Source organism: Thamnophis sirtalis, unplaced genomic scaffold (assembly GCF_051295495.1).
Source record: "Thamnophis sirtalis isolate CommonGarterSnake01/CBP01778 unplaced genomic scaffold, rThaSir2_p1.2 scaffold_10, whole genome shotgun sequence".
NCBI lineage: Eukaryota > Metazoa > Chordata > Lepidosauria > Squamata > Natricidae > Thamnophis > Thamnophis sirtalis.
The window spans coordinates 10,482,239-10,502,049 of record NW_028261390.1 but is presented as its reverse complement, the minus strand read 5'-3'; the positions used below and the strand labels follow the sequence as shown (position 1 = coordinate 10,502,049).

At 36.0% G+C, this 19,811-nt stretch overlaps 1 protein-coding gene across 1 annotated transcript in view; it reads right to left on the bottom strand.

Annotated features, from left to right (window-relative positions):
- The window catches only part of CDS1 (CDP-diacylglycerol synthase 1), a 30,016-nt gene extending 10,450 nt beyond the window's left edge, over positions 1-19,566 (bottom strand). The window contains exons 1-9 of the mRNA XM_014066414.2: positions 18,730-19,566; positions 10,281-10,408; positions 9,744-9,840; positions 9,311-9,408; positions 8,703-8,842; positions 7,302-7,360; positions 6,187-6,269; positions 4,119-4,206; positions 1,145-1,213 (exon numbers count right to left, since the gene is read on the bottom strand). Coding sequence (XP_013921889.1) covers positions 1,145-1,213; positions 4,119-4,206; positions 6,187-6,269; positions 7,302-7,360; positions 8,703-8,842; positions 9,311-9,408; positions 9,744-9,840; positions 10,281-10,408; positions 18,730-18,804 — 837 coding nt within the window. The 5' untranslated portion in view covers positions 18,805-19,566. The remainder of the gene's footprint in view (positions 1-1,144; positions 1,214-4,118; positions 4,207-6,186; positions 6,270-7,301; positions 7,361-8,702; positions 8,843-9,310; positions 9,409-9,743; positions 9,841-10,280; positions 10,409-18,729) is intronic.
- Positions 19,567-19,811: the final 245 nt, after the last annotated feature.

Below are 19,811 nucleotides of genomic sequence, written 5' to 3'. Positions count from 1 at the left end.
ATCAGGTTGAATGTCTATAAATCTTGAAACCAAGGGAAATCACCCACTTTCTCCCACTGTCCTTTGTACCAATTAGGACAACATAAATCTTATTCCATGAGTCACCCAGGAACAGCAAGAACACCTGATGGATTCAGTTTATTATTCAAAACCAGCTGTTCTTCTATATCCCTATTTATAGCCGCAGAGCTCCATTTGGTAATATCAAGAACAATATTAAAGATCTGACTATGAATATCATCCATCTATAAATTGTACTGAATTATGTTACTACTGAAAAACACTATCATGGCAGATCAGGGTATAAGTAATAATAAGTAATAAACCATGCGCCTAAGATAAACTTTTGGATGATGCCAATCAGTAAAAATAATTAGGGTCACTGGCAAAGTTAAAGTTAAAGCTGCTTCAGCAGTGATCTACTGGCTATGAAACTGCTTTGAATTACACAAGGTCTTTACATTTTAAAGAATATTTCAATGCCTTTTATTATATTGCAGCCTGCTTTTTTTTAAATGTCCCTGCAGTGCTGAGTTTTATCTTAATGAAACTTTTAATAGTTACATTAGATAGCACTTTATCATAGCAATAGCACTTAGGCTTATATACCGCTTCACAGAACTTTACAGCCCTCTCTAAGCGGTTTACAGAGTCATCTTATTGCCCCCAATAATCTGGATCCTCCTTTTACCCACCTGGGAATGATGGAAGGCTGAGTCAACCTTGAGCCTGGTGAGATTTGAACTGCCAAATTGCCAGCAGTCAGCAGAAACAGCCTGCAGTACTGCACTCTAACCACTGCACCACTGCAGCTCATAATACATCTTATTTATATTCACAATACTCATCTGAGAGCTATCTTCAAAAATATCTATAAATACATACTGCTCAGCTAGATGTGAGTTACTTCTCAGTTTCCACAATGATTTTTATTATGGTGATTACAGATGGTTGCTAATATACATAGCATATTAATAACCAACCATTGTAATATCTGCCACTCATAAACTTCAACAAGAGTAGAGCATTAAGTTTTAAATTAGTTTAATGCTACAGATTACCAGCAATTCTAGTCCTTTATGCCAATTTCAGTACCAGCACCAAATAATACAACATTAGTAAAGAAAACACTGCATCCACTTACAATAAATCCAAATATAACTGTGATAAAGAAGCCACCAATGAAGCCTTCCCAGGTTTTTTTGGGAGAGAGCTAATCAAAAAGAGAAAATTAAAAATTAAAAAGCAGCAAGTGGCACAAGACTCTTTCCTCTTCTGGCAAACATTGCTATGTTGACTCATTTACTTTTGTCTAAATTCCTTCCAAACAACATGAAAATTCAGACAGAGTTACATCAAAAGGTCACTCATTCCATGAAAGGTGGAATAATCTGTCAAGTGCAGTTAATCAGGAGTCCAGGCAGTTTTTAAAAATATATAGATTTATTGTATTGTAAGCTCTCTATAAGAAATCTGAACTATTAAATGTCAAAGCAATTGGTGGTAGATAAAGAGTGAACGGAATTCAAGGTGGGCTGGACATAGAGACATGGACCTCTAGTGGGCATGAGGAGACTCGAGACTGATGACACATTTGATCCCTCCCTCATGCTTAGCCTGGTCATCTCCTATGTTATCTTTCTCACCTCAATTCTGTTTGTCCATTGGCCCCTAGTTTATCCATTTTTTTAAATAACATTTATTGTTTGATGTCTTAATGTTTTCATATTTTATCTTCCTCTTTTTATGATGTTCTAACCTGCCCAGAGTCACTTGACAGTGAGATAGGTGGCACAGAAATTTAATTAATAAATAAAATAGTATATAATGTCTATAAAACAAATTGGAATTCTTAGGTTTTATATATCCACGTTTTTAAAAAAAACTTTAAGAAGATGGGTGAGATAAATACATCGTATTAGCAAATGTAGTTGCTAACATGATCTAACAGGTGCATATAACATGCTAAATAAGACTATACACAGTGGTGCTTAAAGTTTGCGAACACTTTTGAATGTTCAATATTTCTGCATAAATACAATCTGAAATCTGACCTCTTTTCCACACAAGTTCTAAAACAAGATGAGAATACAATTAAATGATTAAAAAATATTATACTGCATTTATTCATTTGAGAAAAATGATCCCAAGCTATGTAATAGTAAGTGGCAAAAGTATTGAATTTCTAGAATTTTCAATTCATTTGAAGGGGAAATCAGTCAGGTGTTTCAATCAATGGGATAATAACCAGGTGTGAATGTGGGTGGTCCTGCTTTATTTAAAGAACAGAATTATGAGTATTCTCTAGCAAAATAAGATTGTTACAACACAGGTATGTGGGAGTGTATTGTGGATTAAAAACAAAGAAGATTTCTGAGGATCTCTGAAAAACAGCTGGTGATGTTCACCAGCAAGAAAAGTTTACAAAACTCTATCCAAAGAGTTTGGACTCCACCTGTCTTCTGTCAGGCAGTATGTGGGCAATGAAGGCAACCCAACACTATGATTATCCTCCTCAGGAGTGTTTGACCAAGATCACCCCAAAAACAATGCATGTAATAATCCGGGAGGTCTCAAAGAACCCCAGGAGAACATCTAAGGAATTAAAGACCTCTCTTACATTGGCAAATGTTGGTTCTTATGGGACCACTATCCCTGAAACACTGATGAACAACAGTGTGCAGGATGCAAAAAGAAAAGCACTACACTTCCAAAACACCATTGCTGGCCATTACTGTGAATGATCACATGGGTAAGCCAGAAGGCTCTTGGAAGAATGTCCTTTGAACAGATGAGACCAAAACAGAAATGTCTTGAGTGAAAAGCATTATGTTTATCGAAAGGCAAACACTATATTCCAGTGTAAGAACCTTATGCCATCTGGGGAATATGGTGGTGGCATATTTCAGGCCTGCTTTGCTGCCTCTAGGCTAGGATGGCTTGCCATCATTGTTGGACATTTTAATTCTGAATTTTATTAGCAAATTTTACAGGAGAATGCCAGGGTATCTTTTCATGAACTGAAGCTTGAGAGAAAGTGAGTCATACAGTAAGACTATGACCCAAAACACAGAGGCCATACATATAGTTAAAGCAGAAGAAAGTTAATGTTCTGGACTGGCCAAGTCAAAGTCCTAACCTTAATCTCAAGAGATCTGAGTACCTGAAGCAGGCAGTTCACATGAGGAAGCTAACTGAACTGAAGCTGTTCTGTAAGGAGGAATGGCTAAAATTTCTCAAAACTGATTTGCAGGACTGACCAACAGTTAATGGAAATGTTCAGTTGAAGTTACTGCTGCCCAAGTCGGCCCACAATTACTGAAAGCAAAGATAGCTATGGATCATAAGTGATAAAAGAGAAGTATAATGTTTTTCATTTGTTTCTTAATTTATCTAGTTTTAGGACTTGTGTGGAGAATAAATTGTTTTAGGTTGTATTTATGTCAAAATATTGCAAATTCAAAAGGGTACACAAACTGTTAAGCACCACTGTACTGTATGATTTGAATAATGACATATCTAGGATTTAGTTTTCTAGCAATCATAATTTGGAGGTGGAATGGTGGTATTATCAGTAAGAAATAAGGATACTTATATTTTTTTTATAATATACATCTCAACTACAAAAATTAGTATTATTATACACAATCATAATCTCACTGCAACAATTTTATTTCTACTTTCAGACACTGTAATATAAAACAATCAGGCATAGATATTAACTAGGGATAGAATAAATCAAACAATTTAAAATCCAGTAGAATTATAACACTCCGAAGATAGTGTTAGCCAGATAATATGTACTATATATTAGCTAAACTAAGATTATAATCTGTTAGAAATACAAGCACAAACTATATATTTTATTTTGCACTTTCATTATCAGAAAAACACCCTTTATGTCTCTTTGCAATTCTGACGGATGTCTAAAAAAGCTTTATAAGGGATGCCTCTCAAATCATAAAGTATTTCTCAAAACCAGAGGTGGTTTCTATTAAGGTTGGATGAGGCAATGTCACTCAGATATCAAGCGGTGTGAGAAATTACTGGCAGGGTTTAAAAAGTTTCTCTGAACTACCTTGTAATCAATGTGCATATTTCAAACTATGTATTTTTACCTTAATTAATGGTGTTCTGCCAAAGAAGAATCCACATATATAAGCAGCAATATCATTGCAAATGACACTTGAGATTGGAACAAGAAACCTGAACAGCAAGTAGGCAAAAAAAGTTAAACGATTTAAATTCAAAAACAGACCGTATTATGACCATAATGCCTTAGTTTGTAATTTATACTTCAACAATACTGGCGTCTACTAAGTCACTAAGAACTGAACGCAGCTCAAGAGAGTCTGTCATTAGTTTTTTGCCAAAGGGAATCTCAACTTCAGAGCAGCTGCTAATAAAGAAAAGGAGGCAGGAATGTTGCTCTGGAATAATGGTAACCTAAACCAGTTAAACAACAAGGAGTCCTTGATTTATGACCACAATTGAGCCCAAAATTTATATTGTTAAGTGAGAAAATTGTTAAGTGAGCTTAGTCCCATTTTGTGACTTTTCTTGCCACACTTAGTTAAGTGAATCACTGCAGTTGTCAAGTTAAAAACATGGTTGTTAATTGAATCTGGCTTCCCCATTGACATTGGCTTGTTGGAAGATTGTAAATGTGATCACATGAGGGCAGGACACTGCAACCGTCCTAAATATGAAGCAGTTGTCAAATATCTGAATGTAAATCACATGACCATGGAGATGCTGCAACGGTCCTAAATATGGAAAATGGTCATACTTTTTCCAGCTCTGTTGTAGCACTACCTGTAAAGCCACTTGAATTAGGGAGAGTGATTTTCAATAATACCTGGTTGCTAAGCATGAGTTTTCAACGAACAGAGATTGTACTGCAAGTATTGTTAAACTGAAAGCAAGCGCTGCTACTATGTTGGTGCGAGGACTTTTTTTAGAAAAGGGTGCAGACCAGCAAAGAACGTATCTTCCTTGTTATGTTATACAGTAAGTTTACACAGTCATGCTCAGTAATCTTATGGTTCAGTTGGCCCCTTGACTTACAGCCGTTTGTTTAGTGACTCTATTTAGAGTAACCATTTAAAGTTACAACAGTGCTGAAAAGAGAGAACTTATGACTGGTCCTTGCACTTATGGAAGTTACAGCATCTTTGTGGTCATGTGATCAAAATTTGGGCATGTATTTATGACAGTTACAGCACCCCAAGTTCATGTGACTGCCATTTGCAAGCTTCCCAAATGGCTTCTGACAAGCAAAATCGATGGAAGAAGCTGGGTTCACTTACTGACTACATGATGATGCACCTAACAACTGAAATGATTCACTTAACAATCATGATCAAAAGGTGGTAAAATTGGACGTGACTCACTTAACAGTCTCCTTGCTTAGTAATGAAATTCTCAATTGTGGTCATAAGCCAAGAACCATCTGTACTTATTTACTTCTTAATTTGCCATTTAATTCTTAGCATGAAACCTATACTATTTATCTCTGCACATATTCCCACATATATTATATTCCTCAATCCTAAAGAATCCCATTTGCATGGGGGGGGGGGTGGTATCCTCTTAACAGTATCTCTTTAGCCACCTTTTAGCCACCTTGGAGTTAGCTGGCTTTTGTTGGTCGCTGGCATCTTGCTACTCTCGGTTCAACACTGCTGTCTGTTGCTCTGAAGTGCTGCCAATGCAAAGGCTTTCGTTATCCTTCAATTGGCAAAGTGGCGAAAGGAAAGTTTGTTACTAGCTGCTGGCTGGCTGGCTATAGGCTCTTTGTGTTTTTGGTGGACATGGAGTGGCTGCTGGACTCTACTTTTCCTTTCAAGTATTCCCTGGTTATTGGAATTCATGCCCAACTTTGTTTTGAAGACAGATGATACACTTTATCCTGGCACCTGTTCACCTCTCTTTGCTCTCCCACAAGACAAAAATAATCTTCTAACTCAGACCTACACACACCAGCTGAAAGTTTGATTATCATGACCAATTCTTGTCAGTCAGAGGATAAAGGATTTAACTGTGAAACTTTATAGCAATATTCTGATACACATAAGAAAGGTCTCACTTCGAAATCATTTTAAAAAACCATTGAAAAACAGTAACATTCCTTAGAATATAGATATAGATGTATATCCAAATTTGCAAGAATTATTGTTCCCTTACCAGATCATGCCTTCAAACAGATTCTGGATGACAAGATGAGACTGAGTTACAGTTATCAGCAAAGTGACATGAGTCCATGCGAACTGGTAATAGGGTAATAACACAACAATTAGTTACAAAAGCAAAAAGCTTTACAAAACTTATGAGAACAGACATCTATAACAATATTTATATCTTCCACTTGGTAATTAAAAATGCAGAAATTAAGTTAACATGAATCGTATATAAGGAAAATCATAATGATCAGTCTAGATGTATACATAATTTAGAATTTGAACATTAAAATGTTAATGAAATCATGCTATGTAACTGAAAAATTGTGCATAGGTTCTACAAATTATTAATTCTTAAAATGTGATCTCCATAGAAGTAGATAAAAAGTCCTTTCTTATTGATAAACTAGCTGATAACTTGGTGTTACCCGGGTATTTATTTATAGGGGGAAAATATCTGGACCAAACATAATCTAAAGTTGGATTTTCCCTCTTACGAGAGGGAGTCCCCTTGTGGAGTACTGTGAGTTACTATGGCAACTCCACTGTCCTGTATAGTAGAAGCAATTTTATGGCAATACAGTAGAAGCCACTTGAAGGCACAACAGGCTGTATCTTAACAGAACACACAGCCCAAGGGGTGTTAGGGGTGTCTTATCCCGACACTATTTGTTTGCAGAGAGTAAGTCATCTGTGTATCAGGTTTGGTTGAAATTGCTCGAGGCGTTCCAGAGTTATGCTGGAATACACACACACACATTTATATACATACATACATACATATACATATATATATATATATACATATACATACACACACACACATATAGAGAGATTCAATCAATGTGTTTCCTCCTCATAATACTTGTATAATGAAGTTAGAATCTCACTATATCTAATACCTGATCAATTAACAAACATAGAAGGTTTAGTTTTGATTTGTATTCTACCAATTTTTGTTAGATTTGACCCAGATCTTATTCACTACTAAGTCAAATTAACATGATGTAAATAATTTTGAGCTGTGTCCATGAGTCTTTAAAATTTACTTTATGAACATTTCTATTCCAAAACCAAAATACATTTAAACAGCAACTGAGATACCCAAACATTGATACATACCATATAAAACTGTAAGCGATAATGTCTCTTCACCAAACTCAATACAAACATACAAAACCCTGTACAAATAAAGAAGACAGATATATGTTTTACAATATTGTTATCATTATGCTAAATAATTAAGCTCATCAGCAAAAAACTGCTGATTATTAGCTCATTTGTATTTATAAGAGTCCCACTGCAATCTACAAATATTTTGAATAAATACATTCAATTCTATGTTATTTCCATCATGACACACAGGACATATATACTTGTGTCATTTCTATCATGATATATATAATGTCACTTGCCACCATCCAAGTTATTTTCCCCTCCGGACATTCACTTTACAATTAATTAATGAATTTCTATAAACCACCTTTTGAAACTATAATTTGGGCTGTTATTAAAAATGCATATTCTAGGTAGCATGTATTCTTCCTTATCTGTTAATAAAGTTTGCAAATTAACATACGCCTTGATGATCTGTACTCCATGCAAGTTTGAAAAGCACATTAAAGGGCAGCTTCTATTATATATAATCTACTACCCAAAATGCCCTAGAATCTCTGCAGCACTAATACACATTACAATTACAAGGCAAGAATGCAATTTTTGAGAACATGCAACATAACTCTGCCTTTTATGTGATCCAGAGAATTTCTTCTTCCTTGAAAATGTTAACGCTCTTGCTACCTAAACACAGCTTGAAATTAAATGGAGAGTAAACTGACAACAGTTTTCCTGACATATTCCTCTAGGAGTTTTATTCTTCAAAAACCATATAAAATATATAACAAAGAAAAACTATTACTTCTATTATTATTACAATGCTATTGCTAAATACATGCTCTCGGGATTATACAAAGATTGCCATGTCTTTTCTGATCCATACTCCAATATCAGAACTAATCTACAGTTTCATTAAGAACAGAAGACAGAAAGAGTATCAAAATGATTTGATACGTCTACAATATTCATTGCAACTCTTGGATATGTATTTTATATTCCTTTCTTTTTAACCTTCAAAGGCTATATGGAGCTATGCAAAGTATTCAAAGTGTGTTTCACAAAGCATGTTGGTGCAAACAAAGAGAATCTCCTTAAAGACTGAGACATTCTCCAGAAACCCTTGTGAAAGCAGTTGCAAAAGCGCTTTCGAATTTTCTGCCAGCAAAACATTTTACGTGCACATACATGCAGAAATGTCTTCGGAAAACCTCCAGTGCCACTGCCATTGCTTATGTCAACTCACTTTGTAACACGTTGCTACGAATGTTCTCCATTCTCCTAATAAATTCATTAAGGCCATATAAAAGGATAACATTTCATATTTTGAAGAATACCAGAGGTAGAAGGTTCAACAAGTTACATTAAAGCATGTGAAATACACTGATTACTGACAAGATTTATTCTTACCTGCCAGATAAAGTGTAAAAGATATAAATCGGTGGTAGCGAATTAGGAATTGAAGTTGTTCTCGTCTCTGAACAAAAGTAGCAAAGTAATCTGCTACTGTCTCACCATAAAAGAAATAGTTCACGCATAACAAGAAGTACCTACAAAATATATTATAGATTAAGATATGAGCTACAAAGTTTATTATATTTTATTTTACTTTCTTAGTATTACATATAATTTAAAAGGATAGAATCAAAACGTTCACTCAGTTTAATCCAAAAGAATACCAATATTCTGATACTTTAAAATAAATCATAGAATTGATGGAGGGTTGTCTAAAATAGACATATTTTGCCATAAGAAGAATACAATTATTTAAATTAGTGTTATTTGATAAATATTTATAATTTGGACCTTATTAATTCAATTAAGTTAAGTTGATCCCACTGTTGTGGGGGTCTCAAGAGTTCAGTTTAAATGCATTCAGAATGGAAGCAACATACAAAGCCAGCGGCTGGAATCAGAATCATAAATCCTAGGTTGATATTTTTCTTAGGAAGCAACCATGATAAAAAAGAAATTTGGAAATCAGAGCTAAAATTTTAAAAAATCCAGTTGTTACCTACCAGCTTAATGTTCTAAACCACGGTAGGTCGTAAGATCGATATACTCTATAACCTATAGTGATGATTTCATGAAAGCACTTGACTTGAATGCTTAAGACCTGAAATAATGGAAAGGGGTTACAGAAGTTCTAACACCGGATTTTCTAGAGGCATGAGCAATTATAAGATATTCGTATGCTGTCATTTCTAGAATTTGTACAATCAATTTGTCTTAACTAAATGAAACTGAATTGTCATTCTGCTGATATAACTAGAGAAGCATATCATTCTAATAAAACCATAGGAATTCTGAAAATTGCCCATTTATTGTAACATTGCAAGGCATCTCTGTGTGCATGAACATCTTCATTCATTGTTGTTACAATTAATCCTTGGATTGTGACGTTTATAGTTCCACCTAGAATTAAATGAAATGTTGAGATATAAAACTTACAAGCAGCATCAGCATAAATGATCCCATGTATATAATGAGGGAGAAACCTGAAATCATTGCTAAAGTTAAAATTCCACGAATCCACCAGTTCTTCCATCTGAAAAAACAAAAAACAAATATACAAGTTAGTTTTATAAACAGAGAAAATGTTTAGCTAATCAGTAACATTACAAACAATGAAAGTTTTGAATACAGGGATTTCTTAAAAATAAATCCGACTTTCACATGAGAACTGACAACATATCAGAAATAGGTCTACTTGTACTCATTGATCTTCGTTCTAAGGAAATGACTGTAGGATTCAAGCGCTTGTTCTGTTAGTAAAATACATATGTGAAGTATACAATAAAACTACGATGTATTGGAATGTTTAACTGACTCAATATTTGTACATAAACGAGTGATCTGAACTGTGTTAACATGCCCACTTCCATTCAAATGGTTGCTGAAGACCCTTCTAAACAGTTCTTTGCATATAGCCTGTGACAAATATTAATTTTAAGTTAATATCACACCAGCTACATTTATCCCTCATACCTGGAAGATAAGCCAGAAAGAGCCCTTTTAAAAATTTCTGGAGTGCTGTCTGTTGCCGGGACAACTTCAGGAACTTCTGAATCATTTCTGACGTCCTGTTCTCCAAATTTTTCATTTTCATCTATATCCTAAAACATAAAGTGCACGATAAAAACATAATATTTAGCAATTTAAGCACAAAAACATACCAGAATTTTACTTAAAATAACCAAATAAAACTGCAAGTATACACTAACATAGCTGCTTCACTCAAAAAAACCCAGAAAGTATGCAGTTAGATCTCCAAACTATTTAAACTAAGATATATAATGCTGGTTTTTTTTAATCATTTGGAGGCTGACTATAGCAGTTTCACTATAAAATCCTAACTGGTCACATGATTAGGCTTTCTGGAACCTGGATTTTGTATATACAGTCCATCCTTGACTCCACTAACATATAGTTGAGATTTACTGTCGGAATCAGTAAGATAACACATTTGAGGCAGTAATAGCCCATGCTATTTTAATACTGTAAAAATAAAAATAAAATGAATATGAATATCTTGTTGGACAACTTTAAAATATTCTCAAGGCATGTTTTAAAGCTTCACACATCTGTTCTTATTTCCAAATGCATAAATGCTTCTTTCAATAAAGCAAGTAAAAGAATTTCTTAAAAGTAAATTTTAGGTTGCAACTGTAGCATGTCCAAATGTTCTAACAACAACCATTCCTCTTTTATTTATTTTTTTATTCATTCAGTGATTTTTGTAAGATGTATCATTCCCAATGGATTGTGGGCAATGAAAAACATAACGGCAATATAATTAAAACAAAATTTTCAAATTTAAAATTATCATACATTTCAAAACTGAATATACATCTCAGGTACAGTTTCAATCAACAAAAAAACTATGAAAATAAATTGGCATGTTTATTAAATCAACTTTATTAATTTCTTCAAAATAGCTTGAGCTATGTTTGCATGCAAAGAATAAGTCATATGGTTTATCAATAAACTAATAATGGTTTTTAAAGTACTGAGATTGTTACCCTGAAGTTCCAGAAGATTTCCTTAAGTCGAAGGAAAATAAAGATAATATTTCATTATTCTGTTGTACTTATGCAAAATGCATAATTCTGAACTGAATTATATGTGTCCTTTTGAGATCTATATACTCCATAAGCCATGGGTTCTACGGTAATTGCACAGAGGCTTTCTTAACAAAGTATTATAAAAACTCCACTAAGAAAAATGCATTATCATTTGTTGCACTTTAGTGTTTGCTATGTAAAAACCACATACGGTACGTAGCAATATTTACATAATTCCACTCTTATAATGTCTAGTCAATCCAGAATCTGTTGGGTCAACATTTTAGAGATATTTCCTTACCTAAATATAAAACCAGAGTGATCATGGGCAAGTAAAGAGCAGTGGGAATAGGAACAACTTCCAACTTCCCCATTGACTTTCCTTGTAGGAAGCTGGCACGGATTGTTGGAAATGAATATCACCTGACTATGACTGATTGTGGCGGCGCAAAGCACAGAAGCAGTCACAACTTTGCCAAATTTCAATTTCACAGAAGTCATGAGTCCCAGATTTTTGACAAATTCTCTAAATTAGCCCACTTGAGCTATGTTGATTCAGAAATAGTTGGCTTATGACGCACTGTTTCTAACTGATTACAAAATATCAAACAGACATCAAACAGAATTTTATAGGTATATAGATGTACTGATTAAAGTTTACATCTCAAATCATACTCTTCCAATGCTCCTTCTCAGAACAAATGTCTTTCTAAAAAGCCTTACGGTAACATTCTGTGGTAAGGAATTATACCATCTCTTAGCAACAAATAATCTCAACTTTTACAAACCAGGAATTGCTTCCAAGTGGGTCACATAAAAGCATGTGTAATAAATAAATAAAGTTATTTCTGGATGCCAATAGTCCAAATGGTGTATCTTCATGCTAAAATGTTTGAATCAGCATACTTCAAATCCCCTAACTTAAAGAATGAGTACAAAATCTGGAAGTCATTACTTCTGTGTAATTGAAATTTCAGGGATCTTCACATCACTTGTATTTGCAAAGCTGTGACTCTGTAGCATTGCCATAAGCACATGATCATCACTTCTGACACTCCCTGCCAGCTTTCTACAAGCAAAATCAATGGAGAAGCTGGCAGGAATTCAACATTCAGAAGTTGATCCTGCTCCCACTAGGTTTTTTTTTTGCCCACCCATAGTTATTCTGTTTATCAGTGAGGTAAAGAAATATCTCTAAAAGGACGACCTAACAGAGGTGGTTGTCTAGTAATTCAGTAATGTAATTAGTACTATTAATAGCAATTCAAAAATAGTTAAGAGCACAGAATAAATGGAGATGAGAAAATTTAAATGTTGTCCTACAGCTGCATAGCACTCAAGGAAGAATCATTAGATATGTATCACTGAAAAAGATGTTTGATTAGATGCACTAATGGTTTCCTTGCATTAAATAAACAGATTAAAATGAACCCTTCAGCATCACTTTCCAGCAAAAGGGGTATTGTTGTGAGCATCTTGAAGGACACATATTTAGGTAACCACAGAAGTCGGTAAAGGAGGATCCTGTGCATCCTTTCATTTTTGCTAATTGACATTATGGGAGTAACTCATTTTCTTGATTAGTTGGAGTACCACTTGCAATAATAGTATTAAACTATAATAACAGAAAACCATGGAATCATAATAGGTGATACCCATAATTGAATGCAACTAATAAGTCGTTGTTTTAAAGTTGCCTAAGATAATATAAACACAAAAGAAATTTTGGGCTCAATTGTGATCATAAGTCGAGGACTACCTGGGCTGAGTTAGTGTCATCCCCTTACCCTTCAGATGGCAATATACTATGCCTATATGCTTTCTCCACTGTCAATCCCTAATCTCTCTCAAATCTCTCTGCTCCCTTGCATCTTAATAGTATTATCTTGATTATGCATCTGCAGCATTAACAAAGCCTTTAATCTACCTTTCTGACTTTGCTGTCCTTCCTTCTTTTGAACATTCCCAGACAGAGGAAAATATCTACCAATCACAACATTAATGTAGTGGGGTGGAATTTGGCATCTGAAGTTTGATATCTCTGAGCTCCTTTCTCTCAACTAATAAAAGTTAAGCACATTATAACTTATTAAATGAAATAATAAATGTACAAGAATGATAAATGTAAAGAAGAATAACAATCATGTGAATGTATACTTAAAATGATGTGTAAGATGGGAAAAAATTATTTGGAAAAAAAGTTAAGCACTGAGAAGGTGGCTGGGATTATCAAGGAAACTAAATAACATAAACACAATCATAATGCTATCTATATGCAAGGGACAAAAATCTTCTAGTTCCAGGATCAAGCAGGACTATTTTATTATCATTTCAATGTAGTACAATTTTAACAATGTCCAAAGCCTGTACCCCCTCTGAAACCACACCTGAGTGCAAAACAAGGCAGGAGAGGATGGTTATATTCTTATGCATTATAGACCAATGGCCTGACTAAACAAAAGGGGTTTTACAGAAGTTAAAAAAAACTTTCACCTCTCCTTTTTTTTTTCTATCTCCTCTATACTGAAAATACAAAGAATGGCAAAAAAGTAGTTAACAGAGGACAAAAAGAAATGAGAACATAACCAGATCAGGCCCAAATTACCAAGACTTATCCAACAGACCGCAGCTGTGAGAGTCACTTGAATTTGTCACAAACTAAATGGATTGAAAAGTGAATCAGATGTATAGTTTGCAAATGTCACTGTCAGTGTAAGGAGGAAAACATTACTTTAGTATAAGTTTAAGCCTGTTTGACTCTTGGGTTGAGGAAGAGCTAAAGGAAAATTACAAAAAAGACATTGCCAAGGTACCACAGTTAGTTGCAAGTATGGAAAGTCCTTACATACATAATCTCAAAAGGAAGTATCCTAACATCTCAAATATCTTCATTCTGCAAATCAGCACCACAATTCAAACTAAAAGGTCATTCATAAAGGTTGGGGGAATATACAAGGCAACCTAACCTTTAAGAGGTGTCATAACAGGAAGAAGAAATGTAAAGGCCTCTATAGGTCTTACCTAATTCACAGTAGATGGACAAATTAAATAAAATATATCTTATTTATCTAGACCAGGGTGTTTTATGAAAGTTAATTGATGGAACGGATTTTAAAATAAACATAGCAAAACTCTGGATTCATCAATATAATCCTTCCTATAGTTTTACATGCTTTGTAATATAATATAATGCAATTGTAAAGATCATGCATCCGAAAGTTTTCAATCAGTATGACCTGCTCTAATATATGCCTGTGAAATAGGGACACTCGCAATCGATACAAAAGCTAAAGGGTGGTGCAAAGAGCCATGGAAAGATACATGCTCGGCATTACAAGACAAGATAGAAAGACCTGCGCATGGATTAGAAAACAAACAAAAGTATACAATATCATCAAGAGAGTAAAAGAATTGAAGTAGAAATGGGCTGATCGCATAGCAAGAAGAACCGATGGCAGGTGGACTAAGGCAGTCATAGAATGGATCCCACTTGATAAACATGTCCACAAAAGAGACCTAAAACAAGAGGGATCAATGACACTAGCAATAGCTGAAGAATAGTTGAACTAAGGGAAATCTGATTTCTCATCCATTTAAAAAATAAGTCTGTACAATAAAACTTAACACATCAGGAAGAATAGAAGACTAGCACTTCAGAGTTAGAATTCTATAAAGGCAGCCATTTAAAATATATCTACGTAATATAAATAACCTATGCCTAGACAATAGACCACTAAAGCAGTATGTAATAAAAAGATTCCAAACAATTTATGTTGGAATTAATTATGGGACAATAGTGGTAGCATGGCAACAAAGCTATCCACTCTCTAGTGATAATGTATAAAATAATACTAGTGTCATTTCAATGGGTATAGAGGTTACATAGCTCTTAGGAATCCAAACTGTTTGCATTTTACTTGCAACCAAAGGTGAAACAATTCAAAGGCTTAACTATGTTCAGTTGCTTAGTTAAGTTAGTTGATAAGAAACAGTACTGCATAAGGAGTCTACATATTACCTTAAAATAATATATTTATAGATTCTAGTTCATAGTAAAAGTAGCATAGGATCTCTATTTTATATGATGCTAGGGCTATTTTTCTTTTTAAGCAACAGAACTGTATATAATTGTGAAAGTGTATGGTGCTCTTTTATAAAAACATGTCTATTCAAATATCACTACGTAACAAATTTCAATTTAGCTTTTGTTCCTGGGTACAAAGAGTTTTTTCCTGATTCCTTATGCCTAAAATAAATAGAAAATAGCTACTGTTCAACAAAAACTTTGCTTCTGTGGTCAGAACAATATTTTGAAATTTATCTGTTTTTGCGAACATTCTCAATTCACATTCAATGCCGAATAGACTTCCAGAATATTCTGGAACGATGAGAACTGTCGAAGTTTCTAGACATGACCAGATTTTCCTAGAACTTTCTGGAATCTTTTAACTTTAAAGCACTTTCTGGGACTATCCAGTAGTATCCATAGAAGTATAAAGTACTTTAAAGTAACATTTTAGTTTGTCTAATTGCTGAGTAAGAGTACAGTAAATAGCAATATTTGATTTAGATGGCATCAAGAAGTTGTTTGCACCCAGCAGATGCAATTTGGTAGGTGTGTGGATAATTTATCAAGACAAGAATGATAAAGTACCCTGTAAAAGTGTCTATTAAGATGTGTAAGGCCTACATCATACTCTGGAATGCTTGTCAGGGATCAAGACTAGCCCTGGGCACCTTATTTCACATTCAAAAAACTAAACACTTGAACAATTGCTCCTCACTAGATGGAATTTAGTGAATTATTGGAGTTTAAGAGTTGCAATTAAACATGTTCATTCTTTTAGGAAAAGAGACTACAATACATATTTTATGCCCTATAACAATATCTTGTACAAAATTAGATGTGTGAAATATCTTTTTAAAAAATTTATATAATTCTGCTATGTTTGCAGGCTGCTACAGGAGAGAAAAGAGCAGCATGAAGTTTGCTATTCCAAGAAGTTGGTGGAAACCAATTGACCGTTCAAGTAACTGCTAATTCTGCATAGTGGATCCTTCCAAACATCAAACTGGCAAGAGCATGCCTCCTATCATGTATGCAGACATTCCTTCATCCATCACCCCAGTACCGCACTTCCCTGAGCTTCCCATTCCTACCCCTCAGGAGAGGGATCAGCCATCTTCAGTAGTGAGAAGCAAGTCAGATAGCGAAGATGTTGCAAATGCAGATTACAATTTCACAGGTGCAACTGAGGAAAGAAAGCCGTACTTCCCCAACTCAATGATCTGATCAGATACCTTGTTCTTACCAAGTCCCATGTTGAGTTTCTGACATCTAGGCTCAAAGAATGGAACTTGTTGGATGAAAGTGTGCAAGACACAGATGAGAGTTGTTTTTCCAACTTCTTCAGTTGGCAAGTTGGTCTGTGTTTCTGCAACAATGTGGCTGGTCTATTTGAGGCTATAGGAATCACCTGCAACCTAAGTAAATGCCGCCATATTCATTCAGGAGCCTCAAAGCCTTGTTGCTTCGTAATGGGGAAAAGTACCCATCTCTCCCTATGTGCATCTCACTTTGTGCATCTCAAGGAGAACTACACCGGTGTCAAGATGTTGCTGAATGCCTTGAAGTATGATGATTATGGCTTGAATATCATTGGAGACTTCAAAATGGTGTCATTCCTGATGGGCCTCCAAGGCAGTTTCATGAAGTTTTCTTGTTTCTTTGCCTCTGGGAAGCTGGGACACTAAAGCACACTATCACAAAAGGGACTGGCCACAGCAGACCAAGTTCTCTGTAGGAAAACAACATAACAACAATGCTGCTGGTAGAACCTCAGAAGATGCTGATGCCACAACTGCACATCAAGTTAGGCCTCATCAAACAATTTGTCACTGCTCTAGACAAGGAGTCAGCAGCTTTCAACTACCTCCAAGATCTCTTTCCATAGCTGTCAGAGGCACAGGTTAAAACAGGTATCTTCATTGGACCACAGATAAAGAAGATCATAGAGTGTGATGAATTCACCAAGAAGCTGAACCAAAAGTAGCTTGGAATTATTTTGTTGAAGTGGTTTATGGCTTTCTGGGTAATCACAAGGCTGAAAACTATGAGTAGGTAGTTCAGACTCCCATAAAGAATTATGCCAAAATGGGATACAGAATATCTTTCAAGATTCATATCCTTGATGCTTATCTTGACAAATTCAAGGAGAACATGGGTGCTTACTCAGAGGAGTAAGGCGAATGCTTTCATCAAGATGTACTGGATTTTGATTCCTCATTACCAAGGACAGTATAATGAAAGGATGAGAGGACTATGCTTGGAGGCCTCTTTGAGAAAGTGATTTGCAGAATAATCGCAAATCTAGAAAATCTACTCATTTCTAAACCCTTGTGAGTGGTTTTGACTGTCTTTGAGTTTTCACCACCCAAGTATATATTGTTCTTCTCTAACTGCTTAAAAAGATAAAAAATTACCTGATTTGTACATATGAAACTTTTTGGCTGTGGTCACAAAATGAAAGTTTGTGATGAATGTAGTTGTTTTTGCATAGACTTTAAACATAAGCTGTTTAAATATAACACTTAGAAGCCAGGAATAAAAATTGTGTTACATGGTGATTACAATCCATCCTCTCACATAGTCACAAAATTCAATGCAAAAGGTTCTCAGGTGTTTGGAAATCACCTTAAGGCTCTTAAAATGCTATTTCCAGTCATGTTAGACTTTGAACTGAGTTCTGAATATGTGCATACTTATAAAGGGCGGAAAATGCAGTATCTATGTTTTACTTCTTTCGGTTATACAAAGTCCATAAATTAATACGCTGTTTACATCCTTTAAGTCAGCAAATATCTTGAAAACGGGGGAGGAGTGATATATGAGCGGCCTCCTACATAGAGCGCAGACTGCAGGTAGAGAGGAAATGGCCTCTTACCGCAGAAGTGAGAAAAACAGAACAGCCACATTTTTAAGCTTACCCAGTTCCCATTTTATAGTAGAGCGATAACAAAGGAAATGAAAAATAGCGACTCTGATATGAACCTACATTCACTTCCGTAAAATTCGTCACATGCAGAAGGTCGGAAGCGGGGGGGGGGGGGACTTCCTAAGAGGGAAGACATGGAAACAAACACCACCCCTAAATACATTACTCAAGCATATTTTGAAAAGTGACGCTGTAATTGACAGAAAGAGGGGATGGTGAAGAGAATGCACCGTTCCCTCCTCTTTCCAAAATGAAGGGGACGCCACATTACATGTCAAGGAGGAAAAGCTATGAAGCCGGATGAGAAATGGAGAACTCCCACCTTCTCTCCGGCTGCATACCTGGAGACAGGTAGAAAAGAGGCTCATGCAGACTTACCTTGTCCCCCATGCTTTCTCTTTCATGATCTCCACCACCTCCTCGCCTCCTAAGCTCTGACATCTCGGAAGACATTAAAAGCAGCAGCAGCAGCCAGGGCACAAGGAAACAATCTGGAAGATGTGCAGGGTGTCAACCCCCCTTCTTAAGCGCGATGTCAGATTTTTATTCCAAAGGTTAGGCCTCTAGTATATTTTTATATCCCGGATGCCATATAGGATAGAATTTCCTCCCTATGGAAGAGAGCACCTGAAATCACTTCTCTGCTGCAAAAGAAGTCTCTCTCTCTCTCTCTCTTTTTGCAGACTAAGCCTGAAGAGGCAGCATTTTGGAAGGCGTCCTGAAGGTCTGTCTCCTCTCCGTTTTTCACGTCCAAGCAGGAGGGGGGTCCCTCAAATCGGAGGAGGGAAAAAAAACCCTTTTCATTCAATGTTTCTCTCCCCCCCTCCCCAAGAATCCCTTTTGTTTTTGCCTTCACGGGAAATGGGGAAGGTTGGCTGCTTCGCACAGGGAAGGCTCAGAATTTTCTTCTTCCAAAAAAACACGAATCCATGTAACCTTCCCTTCCCATTCAAAAAGCCTTCCTTTCACACAGTTTTTTCTTAATGGCTCAGGGAGGGAGTCCACCCCAGTCCCGGCTGAAAAGAATATCGAAACCAATCCAATCTTCCAAATCCACCCCCCTCAAAATTAGGATGGGAAAACGAAGGGGGATTTTTTCCACTTCGGGAGAAGTTTGAGGGGGTCTCCGAGAAACTTGACCCTCTTGAGCAGCTCCTCTGGGCAGGCGGGACTCCTTCTCACACACACACACACACACACAACCCCCCCCAAGGTAAAGTTCCTCTACCTTCTCCCCCACCCCGCTTCATAAAACCCCACAGCTACGAAATGCGAGCGTGGGGGGCCCCAGCACCTCCTCCCCATGCTTTCTTTCCACAAGAGGCGCCCCTCAAAAAGGGGCCTCTCAAAAGGCGGGATAGGCAAAGCCCTCCGCTTGCCCCCGATTTGGAAGTTGGGGAGGGGGAGGCCTCCAGCGACGACCCTTTCCCCGGTGAGACCTTTCCCTCCTCCCTCCCCTG